Consider the following 23,941-nt stretch of genomic DNA (forward strand, 5'->3'; position numbering starts at 1 on the left):
TGAAGGTGAAAAAATATTCTGTCTTTTAAAAATACAGCTAAGGATGTTGCTAAGGAGAGTTCAGCCCAGCCAAAGGAAACATGCAGATTCCTCCCCACAGTGTAAAAAATTGTGGTTCTGCTGCTGTGTTCCCTGCAGACCAGTATGACCAACCCCCTATGTCCACCTTCAACCCAAATGCTCTCTGGCAAGACAAAACCATTCAAGCTTTGGTATTTATGTGCATGCTGACAGATAACACTGTTCTTCAGCCTTTCACAGGGAAACATTTAACCTGCCAAGGAGCTGTGTCACACTCCCCACTGTGCAATTTGTGTGGGCTAGAGAACACCCCCTCTACAAGGAGCCAAGAGATCGTTGTCAGACTAATTAATGCTTTAGGAATCTAATGAAAAAAACCACAACAAATGTTTGGTTTAAATCCAATTTCACCAGTACTAACCCTAAATGGATAATTTGGACTGTAATTGTTAATTTCCATTACAGCATAGCTCACATTTGGATGCACCTGCTTTTAAGTCTGTGCCCCTTTCCCTGCTGCTGTGTCTCCTGCTGTGGTGCTGGTGTGGCTGTTGTCTGTCTTCATTGCTGGGAGGGCTGTGTTGATAATGGGGGGGGAGTATTTCCTCCTTAGTCTTGGGTTTTGGGTGTTATCTTTATATGCATTCAAGCACTTCCATTGCTTTTCTTGTTGGTCCAGAGCTTTAATTGCATAATGATTGCTTGGCTTTCTTAATGCTTGTACTCTGGGGTAATTCTTCAGGGTAAAACTACACAGTTGTACAAAGCCAAGCTAAAGCTTTCAACTAGGCAGACATCAGTCACCTTGCTTTTGACAGCTTTGCTGTTACAGCCAGGACAAGTAGGACCATGGTCATTGCCACTGGCCAGGGGGCTCTTATTGCCAAACCTGAGCTTAAATGAGCTCAGCCAAGACCTGTGGTGCTCCCTAGCCCGTGATGCTTCATGGCAAGGCCTGTAGCCTGCTCATGGCCATGGCCATGATGGATTTTCAGGCCAGGCATGTTCCCCACAGCTCATTCAGCAGTTGTGGACTCAGGCTCTGCACTTAGCCCTGTCCCAGCTCCCTGTCCCTCGCCATTGTGTCAGGTTTGTTTCCTGCTCTGGTTCCTGACATCGCTGAGCAGTGTTGAAGGTGAGCAGTCCCCAGCACAGAGTGGGCTTTGTGCTTGCCAGGGCTGTTTTCCTGGGCACCTTTCCAACTGGCAAGGTGAGGCCAGCAGCCAGCTCATACCCCTGCACACCACAGCCTGCTGGATCTCACCACTTCTCCCATCTCTTAACATAGCTTTGGCAGAAGCTCGGGACATTCACCTGCACCTGACACCCCTCAAGTGCCACTTGGACAACATCGAGAGGGTGGACTTCAGTGAGGTGAAGCCTTTCCTGCTCCCCCTGCTCCACGTGGTGTGTTTGATCTGGGTCACCTCCCAGCACTACAGCCTGGCCACACGGATCATTGTGCTGCTCCAGGAAATCTGCAACCTTCTCATCCAGCGGGTGTGTGTCTCTGATGCCTGTGTTTGCCAAGGGAAGTTCTTTATCAAAGTCCCCCCTCTCCTTCTTCTGTTCTTCCCTGACAAACTGAGTCTTAACTGGAGAGGAGGGTTCAAACATGCTCAAGAAGTCACTGTTTTCTGTGATGGCAGAAGTGAGCTCTCAGGTGTGTTTCTGCTCTTCCAGGCCCTGGTGTACCTGTCTCCAGAAGACCTCCTGAAAGGGGAGATGGAAGAGAGCCTGGGCAAGGTGCAAATGGTGCTCAGCATCCTGAATGCATTCAAAGAAGAATTTGAGGAGAGAAGGGAAAAGCTGCACACATATTATGAACCAGGCCAAGAAGTGAGGCAGTGGGACTTCCACACCATTACAGTGTTCACAAGGCTGGACAGCTTCCTGAAGAGACTGGAGATGGTGAAGGTGAGACTCTGATCTTGGAAATTATTGCAAACCTTCAGGAGAGCACTGAAGCCATGAACTCACTTGCTGGCATCTTTCCTTCTGTAGCTTCACCTGATACCAGGGTATAGCCCTACTCTCTTTGTTGTTAGGTCTCATGTTACAGCAAAGCCAGGACTTTGCTTTCCCATCTCCTGCTTGGTGCATGTGTAAGATTCACAGCTGTGTTCTGCTGTCATGTTGATGGGTGTGCCAGTGTCCCCAAGAGTTCTGTTGGACTCCTTGTTCCTGTTGGGGCAAGGGAGTGGGTATTACAGGGGCCCTGTGCTTTGCATGAATGTGGGTAAAGCAATGCACCCTCCAAGTTGCCACCAGAGACACCCTAAACCTGGGTCCTGCCTGATGTGGAGAGACCACTTGCTCCCCTTAATGCTGGGCACCACTTGGATGTGCCACATGGGTCTGGGGGACATGTTCTCCTGATCATCCCTTCACATCCTAGTGGTGTGTCCATCTGGGGTGCTGTGGCTCTGGGGTGTCTCTGCATGCCAAGGTTTGTCACTGTGAGAGGGCAGGGACATCTGGTGTCACAAGTTCCATTGTCCCTGTGCTCCCAAGTGTGGCCAAGGGGTCCAGGGGCCAGAGGGGATGCAGTGAACAGGTCTGCATGGAGGGGGCAGCCCCAAGCATCTGAGTGCTCTCCATCCTACATGGTGGTGGCTGTGTCTGGAGACTGCAGAGATACAGAGGGACCCTGCACGTGTCCATTATCTCTGGGGTGGTGAGCAGCTGCCTGCACACTTCTGCAGTGAGATGTTTTGCTTTTCACTGCAGAGCATGTGAAAAGAGCATTTCTGGGTGTGTAGCTGCTGGTGTTTGCCTGTTCAAAGGAAGGTCTGGGTTGTTTTTCTCTTTGTTCTCTCCAGTGGAACAGGAGGTTTCACTGGTTTAAGCGTGCTGCAGAGCTTCATGCATCCCTTAATTAACTGCATTGAAACCCGCTCTGACTGATGTCTGTTTTAAAACTCTTCATAATGATAGTTTGCACTAGGGTTCAGTGGGCAGATAACCAAATCACACTGGGCTGTGTAGAGAGGAATGTGAGTGGGCAGAGGAATGACTGCAGGTTATGGTGGGAGCAGTGAGAGTGACAGTAATTACACATTGGCACTCTGTGAGGGCTCTGGGCACTTGCTGCTCATTGCTTGGGTGCTATGGATGGGGGCTACAGAAAAAAGCTTCAGGTATTCAGCTGCACATGCAGACCATTGTGCTTTTGAGCTAGTGTGTCTCTCCTCCTTCTGTGGCTGTCCCACACCTCCTGGGACAGTCACAGACTGCAGTAGATGCATTCAGAAGGAAGACCTGTGGAGTGAGCTGTAAAATAGTAATTAAAAGCAGAGAGCACACCAGCCTGTTAATGAGGAAAGCTTCTGCCTGTCCTCATCTCTGCCCCCTGCCTCTTCTTTTCAATCATCCTTGTCAGACAAAGCAGGGGCAGCTGTTATTTCTGTGTCATTTTTGTCTTACAAGGCATTTGTTGTACTCATTGTGCTCCTACCTAAAGATGATGGGTGTATTTGGCTTTGAGATTTTGTAAACGCTGCAGTTACACCAATTGTGCTTGAGATCAGCACATTTCTTCTGGTCCTCTGAGACAACGGGTGTTCAACCAGCCCTTGTCTGGCCCTACCAAAAGAGATGGATGGGGTGGGGTGGTGGCAGGGCTGCCCAGCACTGCTGCTATGGCTGGGGGAAGGGGCACGTCCTGAAAGCAGCATGGGGTCAGACCCTGCCAGGCTGCAGAGGATGAGGAGGGGAGGACCCATATCCCCACCTCATCAGAGAAGGCCATATGGACAGGGTGAGAAACACCCCTTGGACACAGGGACATTTGACTGAGCAGGAGCTTTGGGCAGTTCAGGTACCTGTAAGCATCAGGGGCCTCTTTTTGGCTAATACCTCTAACGGTGAGATTCTTAGCTATGCTGGATGGCATATCAGGGTCTCATATGTTGCTTTGGATCTGTCCTCTAAATACCCTTAAAAGCAAGTTTCCAGGTGACACTGTGTTTCTAGTGGCAGCAGAAGCTCCTACTAGGGAGGGACATGCTCTGAGCAGCCCAGGAGAGGCAGAATCTGGTTCCCTCCTTCCCTTTTGAGCACCAGCAGCGTGGTTGGGGAGGTCCTTTGGCATGGCAGCCAGGGCAGCTCCAGGTTGTGTCTTCTTCTTTTGTCAACATCTTAACCTATGTGTGCCTCCATTGACTTTGAAGGATCTCCTGGCAACTGCCTTGGACCTGATGAAGCTGGAAAAGATTGAGTTCAGCGGGATTAAAGGGAAGGCCCTGGGCCAGCAGGTGCTGGACATGTATGAGGAATTCCAGGAGGCATACACGGTGTTTGCAGAGAGAACCTCTGACTGTCTTGACCTCAGCAACATGGTAGGTGGGACCAGCTTGAGAAACACCAGCAATATGTGCACATTTCCAAAGCAGCAACTTCCTCTGCCTTGGAGCCCTGGCTCATGTGTGATCCTGCTGACTTCTTCCCAGCTCCTCCCTCCTTTCGTTATGATCTGCTCTGTCACTGTAGGGAGCAGGGAGCCCCTGGCCTTCCCTGCAGAGATTTAGAATTCTTGCAGGTCTGTATCTAGCATATCTTGCTAGTTCAGGACCTTAGACCAGTGCAGCTGGGAAGCCTGGATTTCCATACCTTCTCCACAAGCTTTTTTGTTAAATGTTGCTTGCAGGTGTGCATGGGCTGTACCAACAGCCATATCTCTCTACATTCCTGCTCCTGCTTTCATGCTTGCCTGCTGAGGGCCAGCTCAGGTAATCTCTGGGGATGTGTTTGCTCTTGTGTAGATGAAGGCATGGCAGGTGATGCTCTGAAAACTCAAGGACTCAATATTTTAATAACAGGAATATTATTAAGAATATTATTAAAGAAATATTCACAACCCTTTGGGTCATGGCTCCATGGCCATGTGGAGATGCTCACACCAACATGGGTGGGCCATCCAGGCAGGGCAGAGGGAATGTGCCCTGGGCCTCCTTGCTCTGTCTGTTCAGAACCTCCTTCTCTTGCCTTTGACCCTGAGCAGCATAACTTAGGTGAGCTAAAAACAAAGGGGTGGGAATGACATTTCTGAAGGGGTCTGTGGCTGATCTCAGAGGATCTTGGATTACTTCTGCTGCTTTTCCCATTTGCCCTGGGGTCAGTTTGCTCTGCCTGGGAACAAGACATGGTTAGCTACACATCTGGAGGAGGGAGTGGTGAAACTGGAGTGTCCCTAGAGAAGCTCCATGGTGAGGAGCTCTAGTCTCACACCACTCATGGGGCAGCCATTCATAATTCTAGGGAAAAGTCCCCCCTTCAGCAGAGGGGTGATGGTGGCTCTACAGGAGCTTGCTTGTTTTCAGTGACCCCAAGGCCTTTGGTGTCTCTGGGTCATGCTTGTGCTTTCACTGCTTGAGTTTTGCACCTTCTGTTACTTTCTAGAGCCTCTTTTTTAGCTAAAACATAGCATCTGCTTCTGCTGGAGCAATGGTAATAGCAAAAGCATTGCCCTGTGTATTGTCCTTTCAGAAAAGACATACATGGACTTTACTTCTAGTGTCTTTGTCCAAGTTAGGTCAGCAGGACTGAAATCTCCCAGTTTGTCAAGTTCAGTCTTTGATTAGGGCTCTTCTGCCTGTAGGAAAACAAAACTAGATTTTATTTACTTCAAAGGTTTTTTACAATTGGAGCAAGTAAAGACAATGGGAATTACAGAAACACAGAACTGATGAAGTTGGAAAACACCTCTGGAGATAGCCTAGTCCTCCTCCTCTGCTCAGAGCAGTCTCAGCTAGAGCAAGACTGTGACCCCTCTGGTTAAATATCTCCAAGGCTGAATATGTGCAAAGGTGGAGACTCCACGATCCATCTGTACAACATGTGCCAGTGTTTTGAAAACTGCTTTATTGCTGCCCCACTTACAACCAATTCATGATACAGGCTTGTTTTGGCTTGAAAGCAGATTGAATTTGGAACTCAGCAGTTGCATCTGTGGGTTTTCTGGATGAAAGTCTTCAGGGCAAGTAGAGAGTGAGAGTGTATGGAGTGGAAAGTGTCCCTGCCCATGACGGGGGGATTGGACCTAGGTGATCTTTAAGGTCCCTTCCAACACATGCTATGGTTCTATGAAATTGTCCATCTTGTCTCTTGGCTGAAGTTAGTGCTTGTTGTACTATTGCAAGCCCTTGGGACCAAAGGATCCATTCTGGAAGGCCATGACCTCAGCTGTAGGACAGTATGGAAATGGCCTCAGGCTCCGTGGGGCTCTGCCCTGCTGCAGTGGCTGAAGGTTGGCCAGAGGAGCAGTTTAATTCATAGTGAATAAGAAGAGGAAAGATCTCTGGATCAGGAGGTTGCAGGTACCTTCTTGGGGCCGTCTGGCAGCCTCACAGCTCACAGTTTTGCCTTCTTGCAGGAATTTGAGCAAGATGCCTCTGATTTCCAGCAGAAAGTAGAAGACCTTGACCGTCGGCTGGGCACTGTTTTCATCCAGGCCTTCAATGATGCCTCAGACTTGGAGCACATCTTCAAGGTTTGTCTGTTGTGTCCCCTCTCTTCTGGAGAGGGGACATCAGAGTGCCCAAGGTTTGCTTTGGTGAGGATCATATGCCTCAGGGGGCTGGTGTTTGACAGTGGGACCGGGAGGCTTTTGGGCTGGTTTTGGGTAGTGGTGGCTTGTGGGTCCCTCACAAAGTGCCAAGCATGGAGCTGGCAGCAGGGTTGGGATTGTTTCTGCTCTTCCCATGAAGACACAAACAGAATGGACCCTTGTCCAGGGTGGTCAAACAAGCCAGGCTTTTGGATACCAGGAGTTTTACTTGTGTCTCTGTGAGCTGGAGGAAATTATGTTTTTTGTCTAGGAATTCCTGGTGAGAACCTCTGTTAAAAACCAGGTGAATATTGTTATTATCAATTCATTGATTATTTTATTTAAAATTATTGATTATTATCAATTAATATTGTTAATACATGCACATATTTCACTTTTGGGAAACTGACCTTCTGTAGAAATAGGGCTGTAGTTTTTTACCAATTCATTTACCTTGCAGGAAAAGTAAATGGTATTTTCTGAAAAATTTCAGTGTATTTGTAGAAACAACTGTAGAAAGTGATAATATTTGTCTTTCTAAGATTTTTGAAACAATATCAATTTTTCAGTCATTTGAAGAATGACAGTTGGAATATGGTTCACCCACGGACAAAGTCTGAGCTTCCCTGTAACAAAAGGAAGGGATATTTGGAAAAGCAGGGTAAAGAAATTAAATTTCCAAAGTGCTCATTGGTGCAGACATCTGGGCTATTGAGAACAATGAAGCATCTGAGCTAGTGAGGAAGATCCCAGTGGCTCTCTCTGCAGGAACTGGGATTGTGAATTTTTTTTCTCCTTTCTTTCCCTGCTTCTTGACCTCCACAGTTGCTGGACATGTTTGGGAGCCTTTTGGAGCGACCAATAATTGCTGCAGATGCTGCTGACAAGTGCTCTGTCCTCACCAGGATGTTCAGCAGGGCCTTGGACCATGCTAGGCTCATCTACTCCAGGCACATCCAGGCAGAGCTGAAGCTTGGTGGGTGCCATGTGCTGTGTAAAATTGATTTTACAGGAGATAGGATTTAGATTAATTTGGGGGGGGAAATAATTTCCTTTTCCTAAGGAAACCGAAACTTCCCCAATTACAAACATTTTCAGTGTTTATAGCTCCTGGTGGAAAACCTGGGGAAACTCTGCTCTTAGTATTAAAGCAAATAATCCATTTCAGGGCAAAATTATCCTTTATAGAATGTATATACATGGTATGTGACTGGGAATGAAGACACGTGCTGAGCTTTTTCCCCAGCAAGGCTGTCACAAGAGTTTGCTTTCCACTCCTGTGTGCTGCCTCGAGCTCCCCGTGGGGCCTGCAAACCCACTCGTGTGCTCCCCAGTGGGAATTCATTGTGTTTCCCTCCTAATGCTTTAAATGCAAAATATGTGAGTGGGACTTTGTAGCCAAGGGTTTAATCAGCCTTTTCCAGGTTTATTATTTCCCATGAATAGTGGCACAGGAGGGAATGGGTAGACTTCTGTCAGATTTTGAGGATCAGAGTGTGTTGTTTCCAACAACAATCCATTCCCTTGCCTCAGAAAGGCTGTACTGGAACCAGACAAGGGCTGCAGAAGCAGCAGTGCTGGAGCCAGTGCAGGTTAAAAAAAGGAATGGAGAGATTCAGGGAGGACAAGTCCCCCTTTGCTGTGAATTTGGGGGGTGTTGTTCTGCTGGTGTTAGATAAGATGGTCAGAAGTAGCTCTGGTCAGATATCTCTACATCAAGTGTTGATGGAGAGCTGGGAATTCATCCCAGGCAAAGGACACCTCTGTATCAGCTCTTTGCTAACACACACTGGGCTTCTGCTTTGATCTTAGGTCCTTATTTGAGGTCCAGAGGCAGTAGGAGACTTGTCCTGGTCACAGACATGGATCAGTGTAGCACATGCTTGGATTTAGGGAAAGACACTGGGAAATCAGAGCAGTTGAGTTGCTTTTGGTGTGTCTTGGGGGGTTACAAGTGCAGTGCTCTGTCCAACACTGTGTCCATGTGCCCTCCCCAGGATCTCCCCCTGTGCACAAGAACATGCCACCAGTAGCTGGAGCACTGGGCTGGGCTCGGGACCTGCGAGCACGAATCCAGGTGCCATTTGGTCACTTCATGCACATCAAACACCTGTGAGTGTCTGTTCCAGATAAGTTGCTTTATGACCATTTTGATATCTTTTTTCTAATCAATCTGATTTTCCTTCCATGTTGAACATTACTCAGTGGTTATAGCTGAAATAATTCTGAGTCAAAGAGGTGTGAAGTGCTTGCACTGGTGCTTTTCAGCTTCCTTGTAATTTTTTTTTTTAAGAAACTCATTAATTGGATTTGTTTTGAAGTGGTTAAGTGGCACAGTGGGCTACTCAGATTTCAGACATAGTCCTGGGTTGCAACTGGAAGAGGTATTGGGGAGTTTCCCTCTGCAATCCCTCTCAACGTGTTCTCCAGAACCTCCTTGGGAGCAGCCCAAGCCTTGGCTGCAAGCCCTGGTTCTGACATTGTCCAAGTTGTGAAGGGCAGAGAGGTGCTGGAGTGGGCTCATTTAAAATGGAGCTGAGTTTCCAGGCTGGTGAGCAGATGAAGACCTGGCTGAGCACTGGCAGAAGACAACATTCTCAGCATTAAACAATCACCCAAGATCAAGGAAGGAAGCCAGTGCTGGAATACTGATCACTGATGGGTGGTCTTGGAGAAATGTGGCCCCCCCGTGTCTCATGGCACTGGCTGAGCCAGCATTTAGTAGCCCTGTATGCAAAACAGTGCTGAGCTTCAGGCACATGAAGGTGCTCCAGAGCCTGCACCTTGGAGCTCACAGGAATAGCTGTGCCTGTGCTGGGCAGGATTCTGAGTAAGTGGAGACACTGTTTTTATGTGAGTGACCAAAGTAAGCCATCTCCATCCCTGTGCAATATTTGTAGCCTCCTTTCACTGTGCACTGCCATGAGATGTCTTTCAGTGCTCAGTTATTCTGCAGCAGTAATGTGCAGTGAAACAGGTTCTTGGACTCCTCCCAAGCTATCATGTCTGATTTGAATCTGAACAGCAAATTTTGTAAACTGTGAAAGAGGACCTGGATCTGCATTTTGCATTGATTTTCTTTCCTCTGTTTAGAGCAGTTAATAACATGCCCTGCAGCAGGGGTGACTTGATGCTCTTTCCTACGTGCAGCTTGAAAGGGAAAAAGGATTAAAAAGCAAAAACAAAGATGGTTTTGCTGGGGTTTGCTTAGGGGAATTGTTTACTTCCAGAAGGTTTGATCAGTCCTTGCCCTGTGGTGACTGCTCAGGCAGGCATTCCCTTTGTAGGTTGTGTTTAAGTTAATTCAGGATTTGTCAAAATGTCCTCCAAAATCAACATCTATTTTCAGGAAAGCTTGGATATTGTAGATGAATCAGTGGGAAGAGGTGGACTTACACAAATTCCTCTGGCCTGCTGCCTTCCTGGGTTCCATGGCATCTGTACAGCATGACTGGGGCTCTGCCTCCACCCTCTGGGATGCCTTTGCTCTGCTCTACTCCTGTGGTGTGAGGGGCACAAATTTGGCACCACAATGAGCTGCAGCTAGAGGGAGTCCAAAGAAGGCCACAAAGATGATCCAAGGGCTGGAGCAGCTCTGCTCTGGAGCCAGGCTGAGAGAGTTGGAGTTGTTCAGCCTTGAAAAGGATCCATGGAGACCTCAGAGCACCTTCCAGTACCCGAAGGGTCTCCAGAAAAGCTGGGGAGGTACTTTGGACAAGGGCAGGGAGTGACAGGACAAGAGAGCATGGTTTTAAAGTGAAAGAGGGGAGATTGAGATGAGCTCTTAGGAAGAAATTCTTTGGTGTGAGGGTGCTGAGCCCCTGGCCCAGGTTGCCCAGAGAAGCTGTGGCTGCCCCATCCCTGGCAGTGTTCCAGCCCAGGTTGGATGGGGCTTGGAGCAACCTGGGCTGTGGGAGGTGTCCCTGACCATGGCAGGGGGATGGGACTGGATGAGCTTTAAGGTGCCTTCCAACCCAAACTGTTCTGTGAATCTATGATCTAGTGCTGCTTCCTTCTGAGCCTCTTTGATCTTAGGAAGTGCTGGCTGGGAGGTGGAGGTTGCTGTGCTCTGTGCAGATGGGTAGTGTGAAGCTTTGTCCAGCAGCACAGAGCCCTTCTGCCCCCTGCATGGTTCCCATTTTGCAGGTTGCTGTGCAAACATCCAAGCAGGAGTACTCTGGGGCTTGGAGAGCCTATGATCAGTGAAAGATTTTCAGTGAAATCCAAGGTCCTCAGTCAGTCAGAGGCTGCCTGCAAACTGATGGGTGATCTTAGGAAGGGGTAAATGCAGATTACAGCCTCACAGACATAAATGTAACACTGAACTTATCTGTTGTGCTACCAGCTGCCTGGACTCTCCTGAAGTAAAAAGGGTGGTAAAGAAGTACCAAGAAATGATCCAGCTGCTGGACAGGTGAGTGGTGACTCAGGCAAAGTCCTGAACCAGTACGAAAAAATGTTCTCTTCCTCTAAGCCACCTTCCAGTACATTTGCCAACCCAGGGCTTGGAAAGGTCCCTTTCTAAGTCAGAGGGAGTTTCCTGATGAGAGAGGAGGAGGAATCCTGTTGCTATGTCCCACAGCCTCCCTGAGATGGCTGGAAATGGGAAATTTGCATGGGAGGAATGGGAGCTGTGCAGCCTGGCAGAAATGTTGATACAAGTTTCTGGTGGTGGGAAACCTGGACTGACTAAAAGTCTCAATCCACTCATCCCCATTCACTGGGTGCATTTAGAGTGCCTGTAATGTGTATATTCCACAATTCAGAATGGGATTCACCACCCCTCACTTAATATCTTAACATTTGATGTTAAATTTGAACTGTTCATTCTGGGCTTTCCCTTGGGAAGAGCCACCACCCCAGGAAGGAGATTTCTCTGCAGGGCCACTCTGTCAGCAGTGAAGGGAGCTGAGGTATCTGGCTGCTGGGCACACAGTGGTGTCACTGAACACTTGAAGTTCCCTGAGGCTGACAGTCTGCAGGGACTCAGGGAGAAGTGAGGGCAGCTGCCTCTGTCCCCAGCGTGTGTGTGGGTTTAGGACTCCATCCAGCTTAGACACTTTGGAAGTGCCCAGTAGCTGCTTATCTATTACTTTAGGCTAAATGCTTTTCAAATTCTGCCCCCAAATCTACTGGAAATGGCATTTGAGAGATCTTTGCCATCCTGATGGTGCTGTCACTGGTTTTCAGGTATTTGTCTTTGAAGCCATGTTGCTGATGGAGGTGGTGGGGGACAGTTTTTAATATTTTTTCATGGTCTTCAGTGGTCTTGACTTAGTGTTTGGTTATATGCCTTGGTCTGCTGGCTTGGTAGTTACATGGTGGATGTTTGGTTTTGCTTCATTTTGTTTTCTGTCAGGTATCAAGAAAAGCTCTACGTAGCCTGGTCCCAGACAGTCTCTGAAAAGTCACAGTACAACCTTACTCAACCACTCATCTGTCGGGATCCAGAAACCAACCTGATTTCAGTCAATTTTGATTCCCAGGTAAAAACTGCTGCCAGTTTAGCTTGCCTGCCTGCCTGTGGGCATGGGGGGTCTGGTGAGACTAGTACCACACCAAAGAATCAGAGAATGGTTTGGGTTGGAAGGGACCCAACCCCCTGCCATGGTCAGGGTCACCTCCCACCAGCCCAGGTTGCTCCAAGCCCCATCCAACCAGGGCTGGAACACTGCCAGGGATGGGGCAGCCACAGTTTCTCTTAGCAGTTAGAGCACTGCTAAGCTCCACTTGAGGGCATGGTGTTGATGAAAGGATCTATTGATGAGGATAACTGAGAGGACCACAGATCATCCTGGCTTTCAGAAGCTTGCTGGCTCAGTAGTTAACAGAGCTGTCTGTCTTTGGGAAGAAAACCAGAGGCAAAGATCAATGGGAGACAGATGGTTTGGACTAGGAGGTGTTCATGGCCTTTTCAGAACATGCTGCTTTATGAGTAAACCAGCAGGAATTTCCTAGGACACTCAGAATTGATTGGAGACTGTCTGCCAGGTAAATGTGGAGGATTGTTCCATGTTCAGCTCTCTGCCTTGTTTCTCCAGCTAGTTTCAGTGCTGAGGGAGGTGAGCTACCTGTCCAGCAGCCAGATGGGAACCATCCCACCCATGGCAGCAGAAATCTATTCCTCCAGGGAATCATATCGACAGATGGTGGCCAACTTGGACCTGATAGTGAACAGCTACAACAAGGTCCTGAAGACAGTCCTGGAGGTTGAATACCCTCTAATACAGGGGCAGCTGCAGGATATTGACTTGAAGCTGAAGGAGGCAGAGGAAACACTGACCTGGAAGACAGAAGGTGAGCTGGCTCTGTGTCTGGGGGCAAGAGCACTTGTATGATGACTCAGATCATAGAATCCTAGAGGTTGGAAGGGACCTCGAAAAATCATCTAGTCCAACCCCCCCTGCCAGAGCAGGGCCCCCTAGAGTACATCGCATAGGAACGTGTCCAGGCGGGTTTTGAATGTCTCCAGTGAAGGAGACTCCACAACCCCCCTGGGCAGCCTGTTCCAGGGCTCTGTCACCCTTACAGTAAAAAAATTTTTTCGGATATTCAACTTGAACCTCCTATGCTCCAATTTACACCCATAGATTCCCCCATGTGCCCAGATTCATCACCTTATTTCCATCTGCAGTGCCCAGCAGGGCAGGTGACCTTCCAGCAGGGCCAGCACTGGAGATATGCAATGCAGCTCCTGGCTTTTTTGCTCCTGTCTGTGTCCCCTTGATATCCTGGGGCTGTGGAAAGGATCCTGCTCCCTTCAGGTTCAGCCTGGGCTTTTGGGGAGGAGATGCTGCTCTGCAGGCACTGCTGCCAAGGAGATGGCAAGGCTGGGGTTGGAGCATCTGGTCCCTGGTTGGGCTGCCCTCCCTGTGCCAGCCCATGGTGGCCCATGTGTGGTTCCATGCCTGTGTCCCTGAGGCACTTCTGTCTCACCCAGTTGTGAGTGGGAACCCCTAGCTCAGCCATCTCAAACTGGGATGGATTTGTCCCATCATGAGCCCAGGGCCACCTCATTATCTTTTCCAGAAGGATGAAATACTGCAGCTAGACGTGGATTTTGTGCACCATAACTATGGGATGATTTAACCAGTGTTCCTGCTCCATCAGTTTTAACTGCAAAGCAGAGCAGAGGAAGACAATTTGATTTCTCTCGGTGAAAACAAATTGCTCACACATGGAATATATATTTCTGTCATCAGGCTTGTGGTATAAACAGGAAAAAGTGTCCTCCCTTGGGAACATTTAAAAGAAGTCCTCATGCTGAAGAACTCTTTCCCTGTTACACAATAAAAATGAAGGGGTTTTCCTGCAGATGAACCCTTTATTCCCTGCATCTAAATGCAGCCCTCTCTGGTGGCTGGGTTGGCACAGCTCATCTGTTAGGACTGTGGGTACAATGTCCCTGCTCTTCTGATGGTGGCAGGGTCACTCAGCCTGTGTTGCTCACCCTCCTTGTGCTGCTGTCTCCAGTAACAGAAAGAGGGAGATAATAGCTGGGTAGAGGGAAGTGGGAATCGTCAGACATGTCCATGGTGCTGGTAGTCCTGGCAGAAAGCAGAGGCTGCAGCTGTCTGTGCTGTGAGTTTTGGGGTGGGATAAATACTGGGACCACATGAGACTGGTCTTAAGGATGTATGAGGTCCTGGCCCAACAGCTCTGAAAATATGTGGTCAATCATCTAATTTTTTACCAGGTGTCTGGGATCAAATCTCCATGATGATGGAAAGTGTCCGTGACCTTGAGCAGAGGATACAGAAAGCCAAAAATAATGCTGAGGAAATCCAAACCATTGTGCGCTCGTGGGTGATGCCCATATTTGAGAGGAAAGATGGTAAAAAGGAATCCCTGCTAAGTCTAGAGGACTGCCAGGACCGTCTGGAAAGGCGCTACAGCCTCATCAGAGAATCAGGGCTGAGGATTCACTTGCTGATGAAGGTGAGAGGGGACCTTCCCTTGGCCCTTCATAGGCTCTCTGTGTCTCTGTGTGCTGGTGAAAACATTCAGAGCTGTTTTACCCTAAAATTAACCCCCTTAACTCATTTGCAAATCTAGCTCGGTGTTAATTAACAAGAACTTTGATGGGTGAGCTGCTGTGACTGTGATATGGGGCTGCTGGCTGGGCACTCAGTGCTGGTCAGGAACTGGAGCAGGAACCAGAGCAGCTGCAGCCCAGCACAAGACTCTGACTCTGGTAGTTCTGGAGAGCCACTAGAGGGGAGTGGTGCTTCAGGCTCTGGGGTCCTGGTCAGAGGAAAAATCCTCCTGAAATATTTACCTGAGAATAGAGAGGCAGCTGGCTGTGGCTGACCTTACTGTTTCTGCCTTGTTGTCCCCCTGCGGGAGCAGGAGGTGATGCTGACAGTCCAGGGAGAGGCTGAGTGACAGGAGAAAAGCTGCTGAAACCTCGGTGCTTCCCAACCACTGCACCAGAGCTGAGTCCTCTTCGCAGGCCAGGAGCCCAAAGCTCTGCTCCTCATCTGCCTGCAGTGAGGTGCATGTCAGGGACAACATCTTGTCCTGGAGGGAAGTGGGTTTAAGATCCATCCCTCTCCTGAGGGTGACCATCTGACCCTGGGCTCTGGAGAGAGACAGCTGACTCTGGGACATTGAACTCATTACTTGCCTTGCATTGCTGTCTGGACCTCAACCCCCCTTCTCTGCACACTGAACCCATGGTGAGGATTTTTACTGCTGCCACCTCCAGCTGCCACCCAAGAGCCCAAAGCTCCCCAGGCTGACCAAGGAGAATACGAGGTGGTCATGGCAGGAGAGTTGGCATCACTGGTGTGGTGGCACCACCAACACTGCTCACAGGGGCAGGAGCAAGCACTAAGCAGCACAAAGCTCCTCGGGAGGGCAAGGAATGATGGCCCAAACTGGGGTGTCCTCATGGCTCTGTCTTACTGTGCTGGTTAGGCCTGGAGGAGCAGCAGTGTAGAGGTCAAAGCTGAGCTGCTGGGCTGATGGGCTTCCCCTGGTTGTGAGTCCTGAGGCTGCTGAGATGCATGGTGAAGGCTTAGGGACATGCACAGAGAGGGAAGTGCTGGACAGCTGGCTGCTGGCTTTCACTGCTCTTTCACCAGGATGAGAGCTCTGGAGTAAAGGCTCAGTAAAACACCAGTAACAAAGGGTCATTATCAAATACCAGGACAGGGAATGCTGAAGAGAAGGTGGTGCTTTCAGAGGGGCATTCCCACAGGGTTTGTTCCTCAGAAGTTCCTCCTCTCTCATGTCAGCAGAACATGGGCAGGTGAGTCTGCAGGGGCAGAGCCCTGCCTGGCTCTGGTGGGAGTTTAAGCACCCAGCTAGGACATGTTAGGCTGGGGAGCAGCAGCTTTGGGCTGGCTCAAGCCCAGCTGCCAATGCTGCTGTGTCCGTGGTGTGCCAGGCTGCCCTGCACCCCCCTGCCCTGCCACCCTCTGCTGTGCCCCCCACACAGGAGATGCTGCTCACATTGACCCCCTGGCAGCAGGTGGGGTGTGTTGATTTCTGCTCATAGCAAGCTGGACTTATCTTTGGGTTTTCTGTGGTGGGGCCTCCTGGCAGGCTTGGGAGGAGCACACAGAGGACATAGTAAGGCAGAGGACAGGACCACAGCAGAGCCTGGGAGGCTGCTGGGGGGAGCAGAGAGTGGCTATGCTGACCTGGGAGGGTAGAAAGAGGAAACCCAGGAGGGATGAGTCCCTGCTGTGACCCAAAAAACCCCAGATTTCCCGACTGGGAGTTTGCCTGGAAGAAGGAAGTGAAATAAGCTGGGGAGGGAGGTTGTTAGCTATGACCCATTGTCTCCTGATCCCAATCTGGATATGGTTTTATATGGGCTATTTAAAAACCCTTTCTTGAATTTAAGTCTTCTGGTCTTGAGATGACCATCTGTAGGGCAGAGGTATAAGCAGCTCACCCTGAAAGCCTGAAAGCAGGGCTGGGTCTTCATGCATTGGGATGAGCCTCAGAGACCCCTGAGTGCTCCCTGCCTGAGCTGTACAAAAGCAGCTTTGAGCCCTGTGACTGTGGAGAAGAAGGAAGGAGAACATATCACAGAGCTGCTAAGCCTCTTCTGCACCCTATTTTTACCCTTTGATTTTTTGAGTGCTTTGAGATGACAAAGCAGCCCTTGACAGAAGGACCAAGTTGTGGCGAGGTCACCAGCAGCAACGTCCATCTTCTGTTGCCCATCCCTCCCACAAAGCTGGCACCCCTGTGCTCACTGTCACACCTCCTTGCTGTGGGCAGCTCTCTTGCAGCATAGACTCAACCCTGCTGTATTTGAAGGTGTCTTCTTTTTCTTCCAGGAAAACCAGAGCCTCTTTCTTGCAGACCCAGCATCTGATGTGTGGAAGGCCTATGTGGATTACATGGATGAAATAGTCCTGGATGGATTCTTCACTGCCATTGAGTGCTCACTCAGATACCTCCTGGAAAACACAGGTGACTGCTGGTTCCTCTTTCCTTGGCTGCTTCAGTCTCACTGAAGGGAGGTTACTGGTTTGTGCTCTGCCTCATTCTTCTCTTCTTCCTGGCTTTCTGCTTTGCCTCCTTGCTGTCTCCAGCACATGCTGAGGGAGCCTCCAGATAGGGGTGGGTAGCTCCATCCCTCAGCCCTGGACCAAAGTATTGCTCAGGGCAAAGGGATGGAGATGACTGTGCACCATTTGCAGGGATTAATGGATAGACAGAATTGAAAGCAGTTTGTGTCTGGTTAAAGCTCATCTCCAGGAACCCTACTCTCCTGGATGAGGGGGAACACCAGGCTGGAGAACGGAATCTAGTTCTTCACCATCATGTTAAAAATATGCACATATTTTTTTCAGACTTGCGTTTGGCTTTAGTTTCCAGTTGCTTGTTTTTTTGTTTGGTATTTTTTTTCATGCCTTTCTCCACTAAATTAAAGAGCCTCTTGGTTCCTGTTGTTTTTCTCCTCTACAAGTACTTATGAGCTGTAATTGTTCAGCTCTCAGACTCCCTTTTGATTAGCTAAAGAGCCTGGTTGCTTTAAGGCTTCCCTCCACAGCATTTTTTCCGGTCCTTAAATCACTTGTGTCTCATCTCTCCTCCAGTAGCTCCAGGGTACCAAAACATCAGCCAGTTTGCCAGCATTTGCCATCTCCCATTGTTGTGTGCAGACCTAATGCCACTGGAGGCAGCGAGTGGGTGTCTGTGGTCACACCTGCCTGATGTCTGTGTGGCAGGATGTTAGACGTGGCTCAAGATCACTTTTCTTCTCTTGGCAATGATCCTGCCATCTCTGGTTTTCCCGACCAGATCCCAAGGCAGGGCTCGCCCCCCTGTTTGAGGTGCAGCTGGATTTGGTAATCCCAGATGTGATATTTCGTCCCTCCTTGGACCCTGGCACAAACGATGGCTTCTTTGACCTGGTGGAAAGTCTTCTCAATGACATTTACCACATCTCTTCCTTGGTGCCCCGGCTGGCTGACCACTGTGGCTTCCCCCACTACCAGGTCTGTGTTTGTGGAGCTGTCTCCTGCTGGGTGGCCACGGGGAGGTACCACACAGCTCCTGACCCCCTGCTCTCTCCTAGGCTGACCTGGAGGATCTGGCTGACCTGGCTGCCATGAGGCAGGAGCTGCTGGCCCGTGTGCAGGCTGTGATGCTCACCTCCTGCGATTACCGTGCTGCCTTTGACCGCTACTCCTACCTCTATGGAGATGACAGAAAGGAGTTCTGCAGACAGTTCCTCCTCTATGGGCACATCCTCACTGCTGCAGAAATTGAGGCCCATGGAGAGGATGGGGTTCCCGAGACACCTCCCACTCTGCAGCAGTTCAGAGAGCAGATTGACTCCTATGAGAAGATCTATGAGGAGGTGAATGGCATTGAGCCCAGCAGTGTCTTCCAGAGCTGGGTGAAAGTTGATGCTCGGCCTTTCAAGGCGTCCTTGCTGAACATCATTAAAAGGTGGAGCTTGATGTTCAAGCAGCACCTTGTGGACCATGTCACACACAGGTAAGAGCTGTTCCTGCCTCCTCACCTTGGGGCCTGTGCTGACCAAAGCTCATTTCTCTTGTCTTGTCTATTGGCTGGTCTTTATTGCTCCATGCTGATCACAAAAAGAGAAGCGAGGGAAGGGAGCCCGTGCTTCGTGCCAGCTCCATCACAACCCCCATATCTTCCATCATCTTAGGGCTGGACCAGATGATTTTTGAGGTCCCTTCCAACTTGACATTCTGTGATCCCATCCCCTGGTCTCTGCTGGGAACCAGTATGGCTGAGTGTGTAAAGTGGGAACAATTACATGGACTTGGTACCACTGACCTCCCTGGAGCCCCATGCCCCTGGGACCTGCTGTGTGGTGGTAGATAGGACATCTCTTTGTCTGCTCAGTCTGATCAATCTAATCTCTGCCAGGACTCTGTGTGTACTTTGGTGAATTTGATACTAGGCATCAGTAAAGCTGCATTAATGCCATAGGTACTCCTGTCTGTTTCTAAATGCATTGCTCTATTGAGTGCACTCTGTGTGGAAAAAAAAATAAATTATCGGGGTTGCTTGGTCTGAGCAGTCCTGAGGAGGTAGTTTCAAGGTTACATAAAGGAGTAGTTCTGGATGTAAGTTTTGAGTTGATGTGTGTTCCCTGCTCTGAATGCTCTGCTCAGTCACCAGGTCTGTGCAAGATGATGTGTTGGGTGATCTGTTTGAGTGGTCACAACTGAAGGACGTTGGAGGTCTTGGATGCTTTCAGAGGAGACTTTACAGGTGTATGTAGTAGTGCTGCCTGCCCTGGGTGATGTGCTCTTGTGTTCTGTTCAGCACCATAATTCTGTTAGATAATTTCTGTATGAAGAGGTTTTTGTGTAGCTTAGAATGGGTGTTCAGGAGTTGTTGCTAAGAGTACCTGACTCAGCAGTTGAATATTAGGTGAAATGTATAAGGATACATTTTGACCCAGCAGTATCCACAGAATTCAAGTGAGCACTTCAAAAGTGTTTTGAGGAGAGGAGAATGGCTGTGCTGGAAAGGACCAGAAATCCAGGAGCCCTTCCTGGCAGTGCCCAGGAGCTGGTGAGATCAACAACAGGGAAAGCAGGCAGGGAAAATTCCCCCACATACTCTCCTTATCTCTAACAGTATATACCTCAAGGGCTTTGAGAGACAGGGCTCATGCCTTTGTATTTAAAAACCAGGATGAAATTTTTTTTTTTCACCCACATATGGCTGGTTGCTTTTCTGAACTGCTGTGAATTTTTATCACCTATAACCCCTGCAGTGGGGGGATACCCTGTGAAATAAGGCAGTGTGTGAAGAGTCCCTGTTTGTTGTAGCTTTGCAGCCTGCCAGGTTCATCTGGGAATCTTGAATTCCTGTGTTGGAAAATGCAGGATGAAAACTGTCCTTTCAGATTCTCTCTCCAGACCACTCCTGAGCTCACAGGTCTCTGTTATACTCCTTCTCATGTACTTTTTCTCCAACCTGGAAAGTCCCAACAGTTCCTTACAGGAAGCTGTACCACAGCTTTTGCAGCCCAGAAAGCCAACCATGTCCTGGGCTGCATCACAAGAAGCACAGACAGCAGGTTAGGGAGGAGATTCTCCCCCTCTGCTCTGCTTTGGTGAGACCCCACCTGCAGTACTGTGTTCAGTTCTGGAGTCCTGGAATGTGTCCAGAGCAGAGCCACTCAAATGCTCAGAGGGCTGAAAACCTCCCTGGGAAGCCAGGCTGAGGGATTGGGGTTGTTCAGCCTGGAGAAGAGGAACCTCCCAGGTGACCTTAGAGCAACCTTCCAATATCTGAAGGGGCTACAAGAAAGCTGGGGGAGGGCTTTTGATACAGTGGTGTGATGAGAGGACAAGGGGAAATGGTTTAAAACTGAAAGAGGGGAGATTTAGATTAGGTATTAGGAGGAAATTCTTTACTATGAGGGTGCTGAGCCCCTGGCCCAGGGTGCCCAGAGAAGCTGTGGCTGCCCCATCCCTGGCAGTGTTCCAGCCCAGGTTGGATGGGGCTTGGAGCAACCTGGGCTGGTGGGAGGTGCCCCTGACCATGGCAGAAGGGTTGGAACTTGGTGATCTTTAAGGTCCCTTCCAACCCAAACAAATTCATAACCTATGGATTGTGGTTCTGATGCCCTCAGGCTGTGGCCATGCAATGGACAAGGTTAGCCTGGCCTTTCCCCTGTCCACATCAGTCCAGCTGCCTGGTGTAAAGCTGTTCATTAGCATCTCATGATTATTATCATCTCATGTTGTGCTTTTCCGCTTTGTGTTGTGTAGCTTGGCTGACCTTGATGAGTTTATAAAAACTGCTGATAAAGGTTTGAGCAAAAAGGTGGAAAAAGGTGATTACGATGGCTTGGTGGAGATGATGGGTCATCTGCTGGCTGTCAAAGAAAGACAGAGTGCCACTGATGCCATGTTTGAGCCCCTGAAGCAAACAATCCAACTGCTGAAGACATATGAGCAGCAGCTGCCTGAGGAAGTCTATGAGCAACTGGAGGTGGGTGAAAGCTTGTGGTGGCCTCACCAGTGTGCCCAGTAGCAGATGTCACAGAGAGTGGGAGCCCAAGAGCATTGCAGGAAGACTTTAAGACCCAACTCCCTGTCATTAGAGGGCCTCAGTGGATAGTGTTTTGCTATCATGGGATGTGCCTTAAAAGCTCTAAATTTTGGAGTTACATTGAGATTTTTTTCTTTTAAAGCAGAGATTAAGCCTTTTGTTATGTATGAAAAACAGAATTGCCTGTTCCAACTCCTAGCGATTACTCTCAGAAAAAATTAATGCATTTTCAAATACTTGTGTTAATTAGGTTGAATTATAATTATTTTTAAATAAGCCAGTTCTTGGCAACTGTGGAGATGGGAAGGATAATTCTGGCAGAGGAGTTGCCTTCTCATAGGACTTCAGTCCTCCACTGTCTCTCTAACACCAAATTTGCTTGACCCAGAGCAGGTTATGAAAGTGTTTTGGCACTTTTCCACATCTGGCTTTGATGAATCTGTTTTCTCTTAGGTATTCCTTTCCTTTCTGGGAAGGGGACCATGAGAGGGAGGTTAGGAAAGACTCTGAGATGCCCATCCAGCCTTGGGGAGCTTGAGGCAAGCATTGGCAGCAGCCAAGATGTTATAGCAGCTGTGTGCTGGTGGATGCTCTATTGTCATGGAGTGCTGCGGGCAGAGGGCTCTGTGTAGGACACAAGGTTTGGAACAGCACCTCCTGGGGAGATATTCCTGCCTTGTGCACTTGGGCAGCAAAGGCTCTGGGTCTCTGCTGCAGGCTTGGATGGGAGCTGGGTGGGGTTTAGCAATCCCCTGGATTTCTGCTTGTGCAGCTGTGACTCTGGAATATTTAAGGGTCCTAAAGATAGCAGGGTCCCTACAAACTATGAAAACCAGGAGAGCTGCTTTTCGTGGGTGCTCTGCTTGCTGCAACTGCTTCATCCAGCACAAAGCATGGTGCTGCTGATGCCTTTGCCCAATTGCTGCTTGTCTGGTGCCTGTTTGTCCAAGTGCAATCCAGCAAATGATTTATTTTACTGATAGATGAAATGAGGGATGCAGGGCAGCCAGTCAGATGCGGGAGATAACAAAACACTTTTGTTTATTTCTGGCAAGTGACAGCAACACACAGCTGAATGATTCATCCACTCCTGTATCTGGTGGAAAAACCAGAAATAAGTCTCTCTAGGTACTGCTCCCTCCATGGCCCTGGAGATGGATGGGCTGAAGTTGGCAGTTTGGGTGAGAAAGACAAGGGAGCAGCTGCATGTGTGCCCTGTTGTGGTCATGCAGCTCATGGGTAGTGATTTCTTTTGGGACTGGAATATGTATTATGAGACAGAGACCCCTCAGGAGGGACTGGCCCTGCTCTGGCTGTCTCTGCTGCCTCAGAGCTGCCTCCAGGTTATTTTCTATTTTTTCATTGTGTTGGTGGATCTTCGTTCATCTCCTCAACTCTGTGAACTGGAATGAAAAGAGAGCTTTTCTGTAGATTTGTATCCTTAGGATGTGGGCTCTCAAGAGCAAAGCACTGGGACCTGGGGACAGCAGAGCCCTTAGCTGGTGTCATTGTCTGGGCTGAGAAGCCTAGTGAGAAGAACTAAAATCCCTTTCTGAAGAAATCCCAGGTACAGAGGGTGGATTGTCAGCAGTGCTGTGCACTTGCAGCTTGGATGCAGACCTGAGAAGAAACCAGTCTTATTTAGCACCAGTATTGTACTCACAGGCTGATGGAATTTGCCCCAGAGAGTTCTCTGGAAGTCCTTCTGCTATGACATCTTCTGCTTCAGGAGCTGGCAGAAAACTTCCCAGGTTGTTTCTTAATTAGGCCTGGGAAACCAGATGATCTAATGAGCTGGCATCCACCACCCATCCTCCTGTCTTCAGCTGCTCCCAGGAGGCTCTGGGCACTGGGGTCACTGCTCTCTCTTGTCCGCTGAACCATCCTCAGAGTCCAGGATCTGGTCTGGGACCCTTCTTCTGAATTGACTGAAAGTATTTTGACAATCAGAATGATCGTTTATAAGGTCTCAGTCTTTATTAGTTTCAAATTGTGACTCAGTGATAGGTTTTATCCCAAACTGTGTGTTTACCCTTTCCATCTCAACAAAACATCCTTACAGTTTTACACACGAGATCTGTTGTTTTTGCCAGCCTGTGATTACCAATGAACAGATCAGATGTGTCTGATATCAAATATCAACTGCTGCCTACCAGCATTTCAATTTTGCTTGCAGGAGCTGCCAGAGAAATGGAACAATGTCAAGAAGCTGGCAGTAGCTGTGAAGCAGCACGTGGCTCCTCTGCAGGCCAACGAGATGGCGGCTCTGCGCAAGAGCTGCGCGGCCTTTGATGCTGAGCAGCAGAGATTCAGAGAGAGGTTTCAGAAAGAAGCACCCTTCAGGTACAGCCAAATTACAGCACTGGAAGAGCCCTGAGGGGAAAAAAGCATCGTGGGGCCATCTCTAAGTGTCCCAAGGATGCATGCTCCAGTCCTTGTGTACATGTCCTACCTCCTCCAGTGTTATGTCAGGCCTGTTACTGCCTGACAAAGGGCACTGGGTTTAAATTAGAGAAGAGATTTAGACTGGATGTTAGGAACATGTTCTGTACCATGAGGATAGTGGACAAATGCCCAGGGAGGTGATTGAAGCCTCATCCCTGGAGATACTCAAGGTGAGGCTTGATGAGGCTCTGAGCAACCTGATCTAGTTGAGGGTGTCCCTGCTGACTGCAGGGGGTTGGACTGGGTGACCTTGAGAGATCCATTACAACCCAAATTATACTCTGAGTCTGTGATTCTATGCCTGGGATGGTTTGTTCCTGGGAACACTATGCAGGGTTAACAAGAGATTGAATGTGGGTGCCAAGATCACTTTAAGGAGCTAGTGGTGTACCATCAATGTGTGCTATAGATGTT

The 23,941-nt window shown here is 49.1% G+C and overlaps 1 protein-coding gene across 1 annotated transcript in view; it reads left to right on the plus strand.

The window, feature by feature from the left end:
• DNAH9 (dynein axonemal heavy chain 9) overlaps window positions 1-23,941 on the plus strand; it is a 170,928-nt gene that overhangs the window by 7,449 nt on the left and 139,538 nt on the right. The window contains exons 5-19 of the mRNA XM_071764710.1: window positions 1,310-1,521; window positions 1,705-1,938; window positions 4,194-4,361; window positions 6,395-6,511; window positions 7,394-7,544; window positions 8,566-8,680; window positions 10,914-10,982; window positions 11,928-12,054; window positions 12,610-12,865; window positions 14,265-14,506; window positions 16,864-16,999; window positions 17,834-18,030; window positions 18,111-18,535; window positions 20,800-21,022; window positions 23,259-23,425. Of these exons, the coding sequence (XP_071620811.1) occupies window positions 1,310-1,521; window positions 1,705-1,938; window positions 4,194-4,361; window positions 6,395-6,511; window positions 7,394-7,544; window positions 8,566-8,680; window positions 10,914-10,982; window positions 11,928-12,054; window positions 12,610-12,865; window positions 14,265-14,506; window positions 16,864-16,999; window positions 17,834-18,030; window positions 18,111-18,535; window positions 20,800-21,022; window positions 23,259-23,425 (2,839 nt within the window). The remainder of the gene's footprint in view (window positions 1-1,309; window positions 1,522-1,704; window positions 1,939-4,193; window positions 4,362-6,394; window positions 6,512-7,393; window positions 7,545-8,565; window positions 8,681-10,913; window positions 10,983-11,927; window positions 12,055-12,609; window positions 12,866-14,264; window positions 14,507-16,863; window positions 17,000-17,833; window positions 18,031-18,110; window positions 18,536-20,799; window positions 21,023-23,258; window positions 23,426-23,941) is intronic.

Source organism: Heliangelus exortis, chromosome 20, assembly GCF_036169615.1.
Source record: "Heliangelus exortis chromosome 20, bHelExo1.hap1, whole genome shotgun sequence".
Lineage (NCBI taxonomy): Eukaryota > Metazoa > Chordata > Aves > Apodiformes > Trochilidae > Heliangelus > Heliangelus exortis.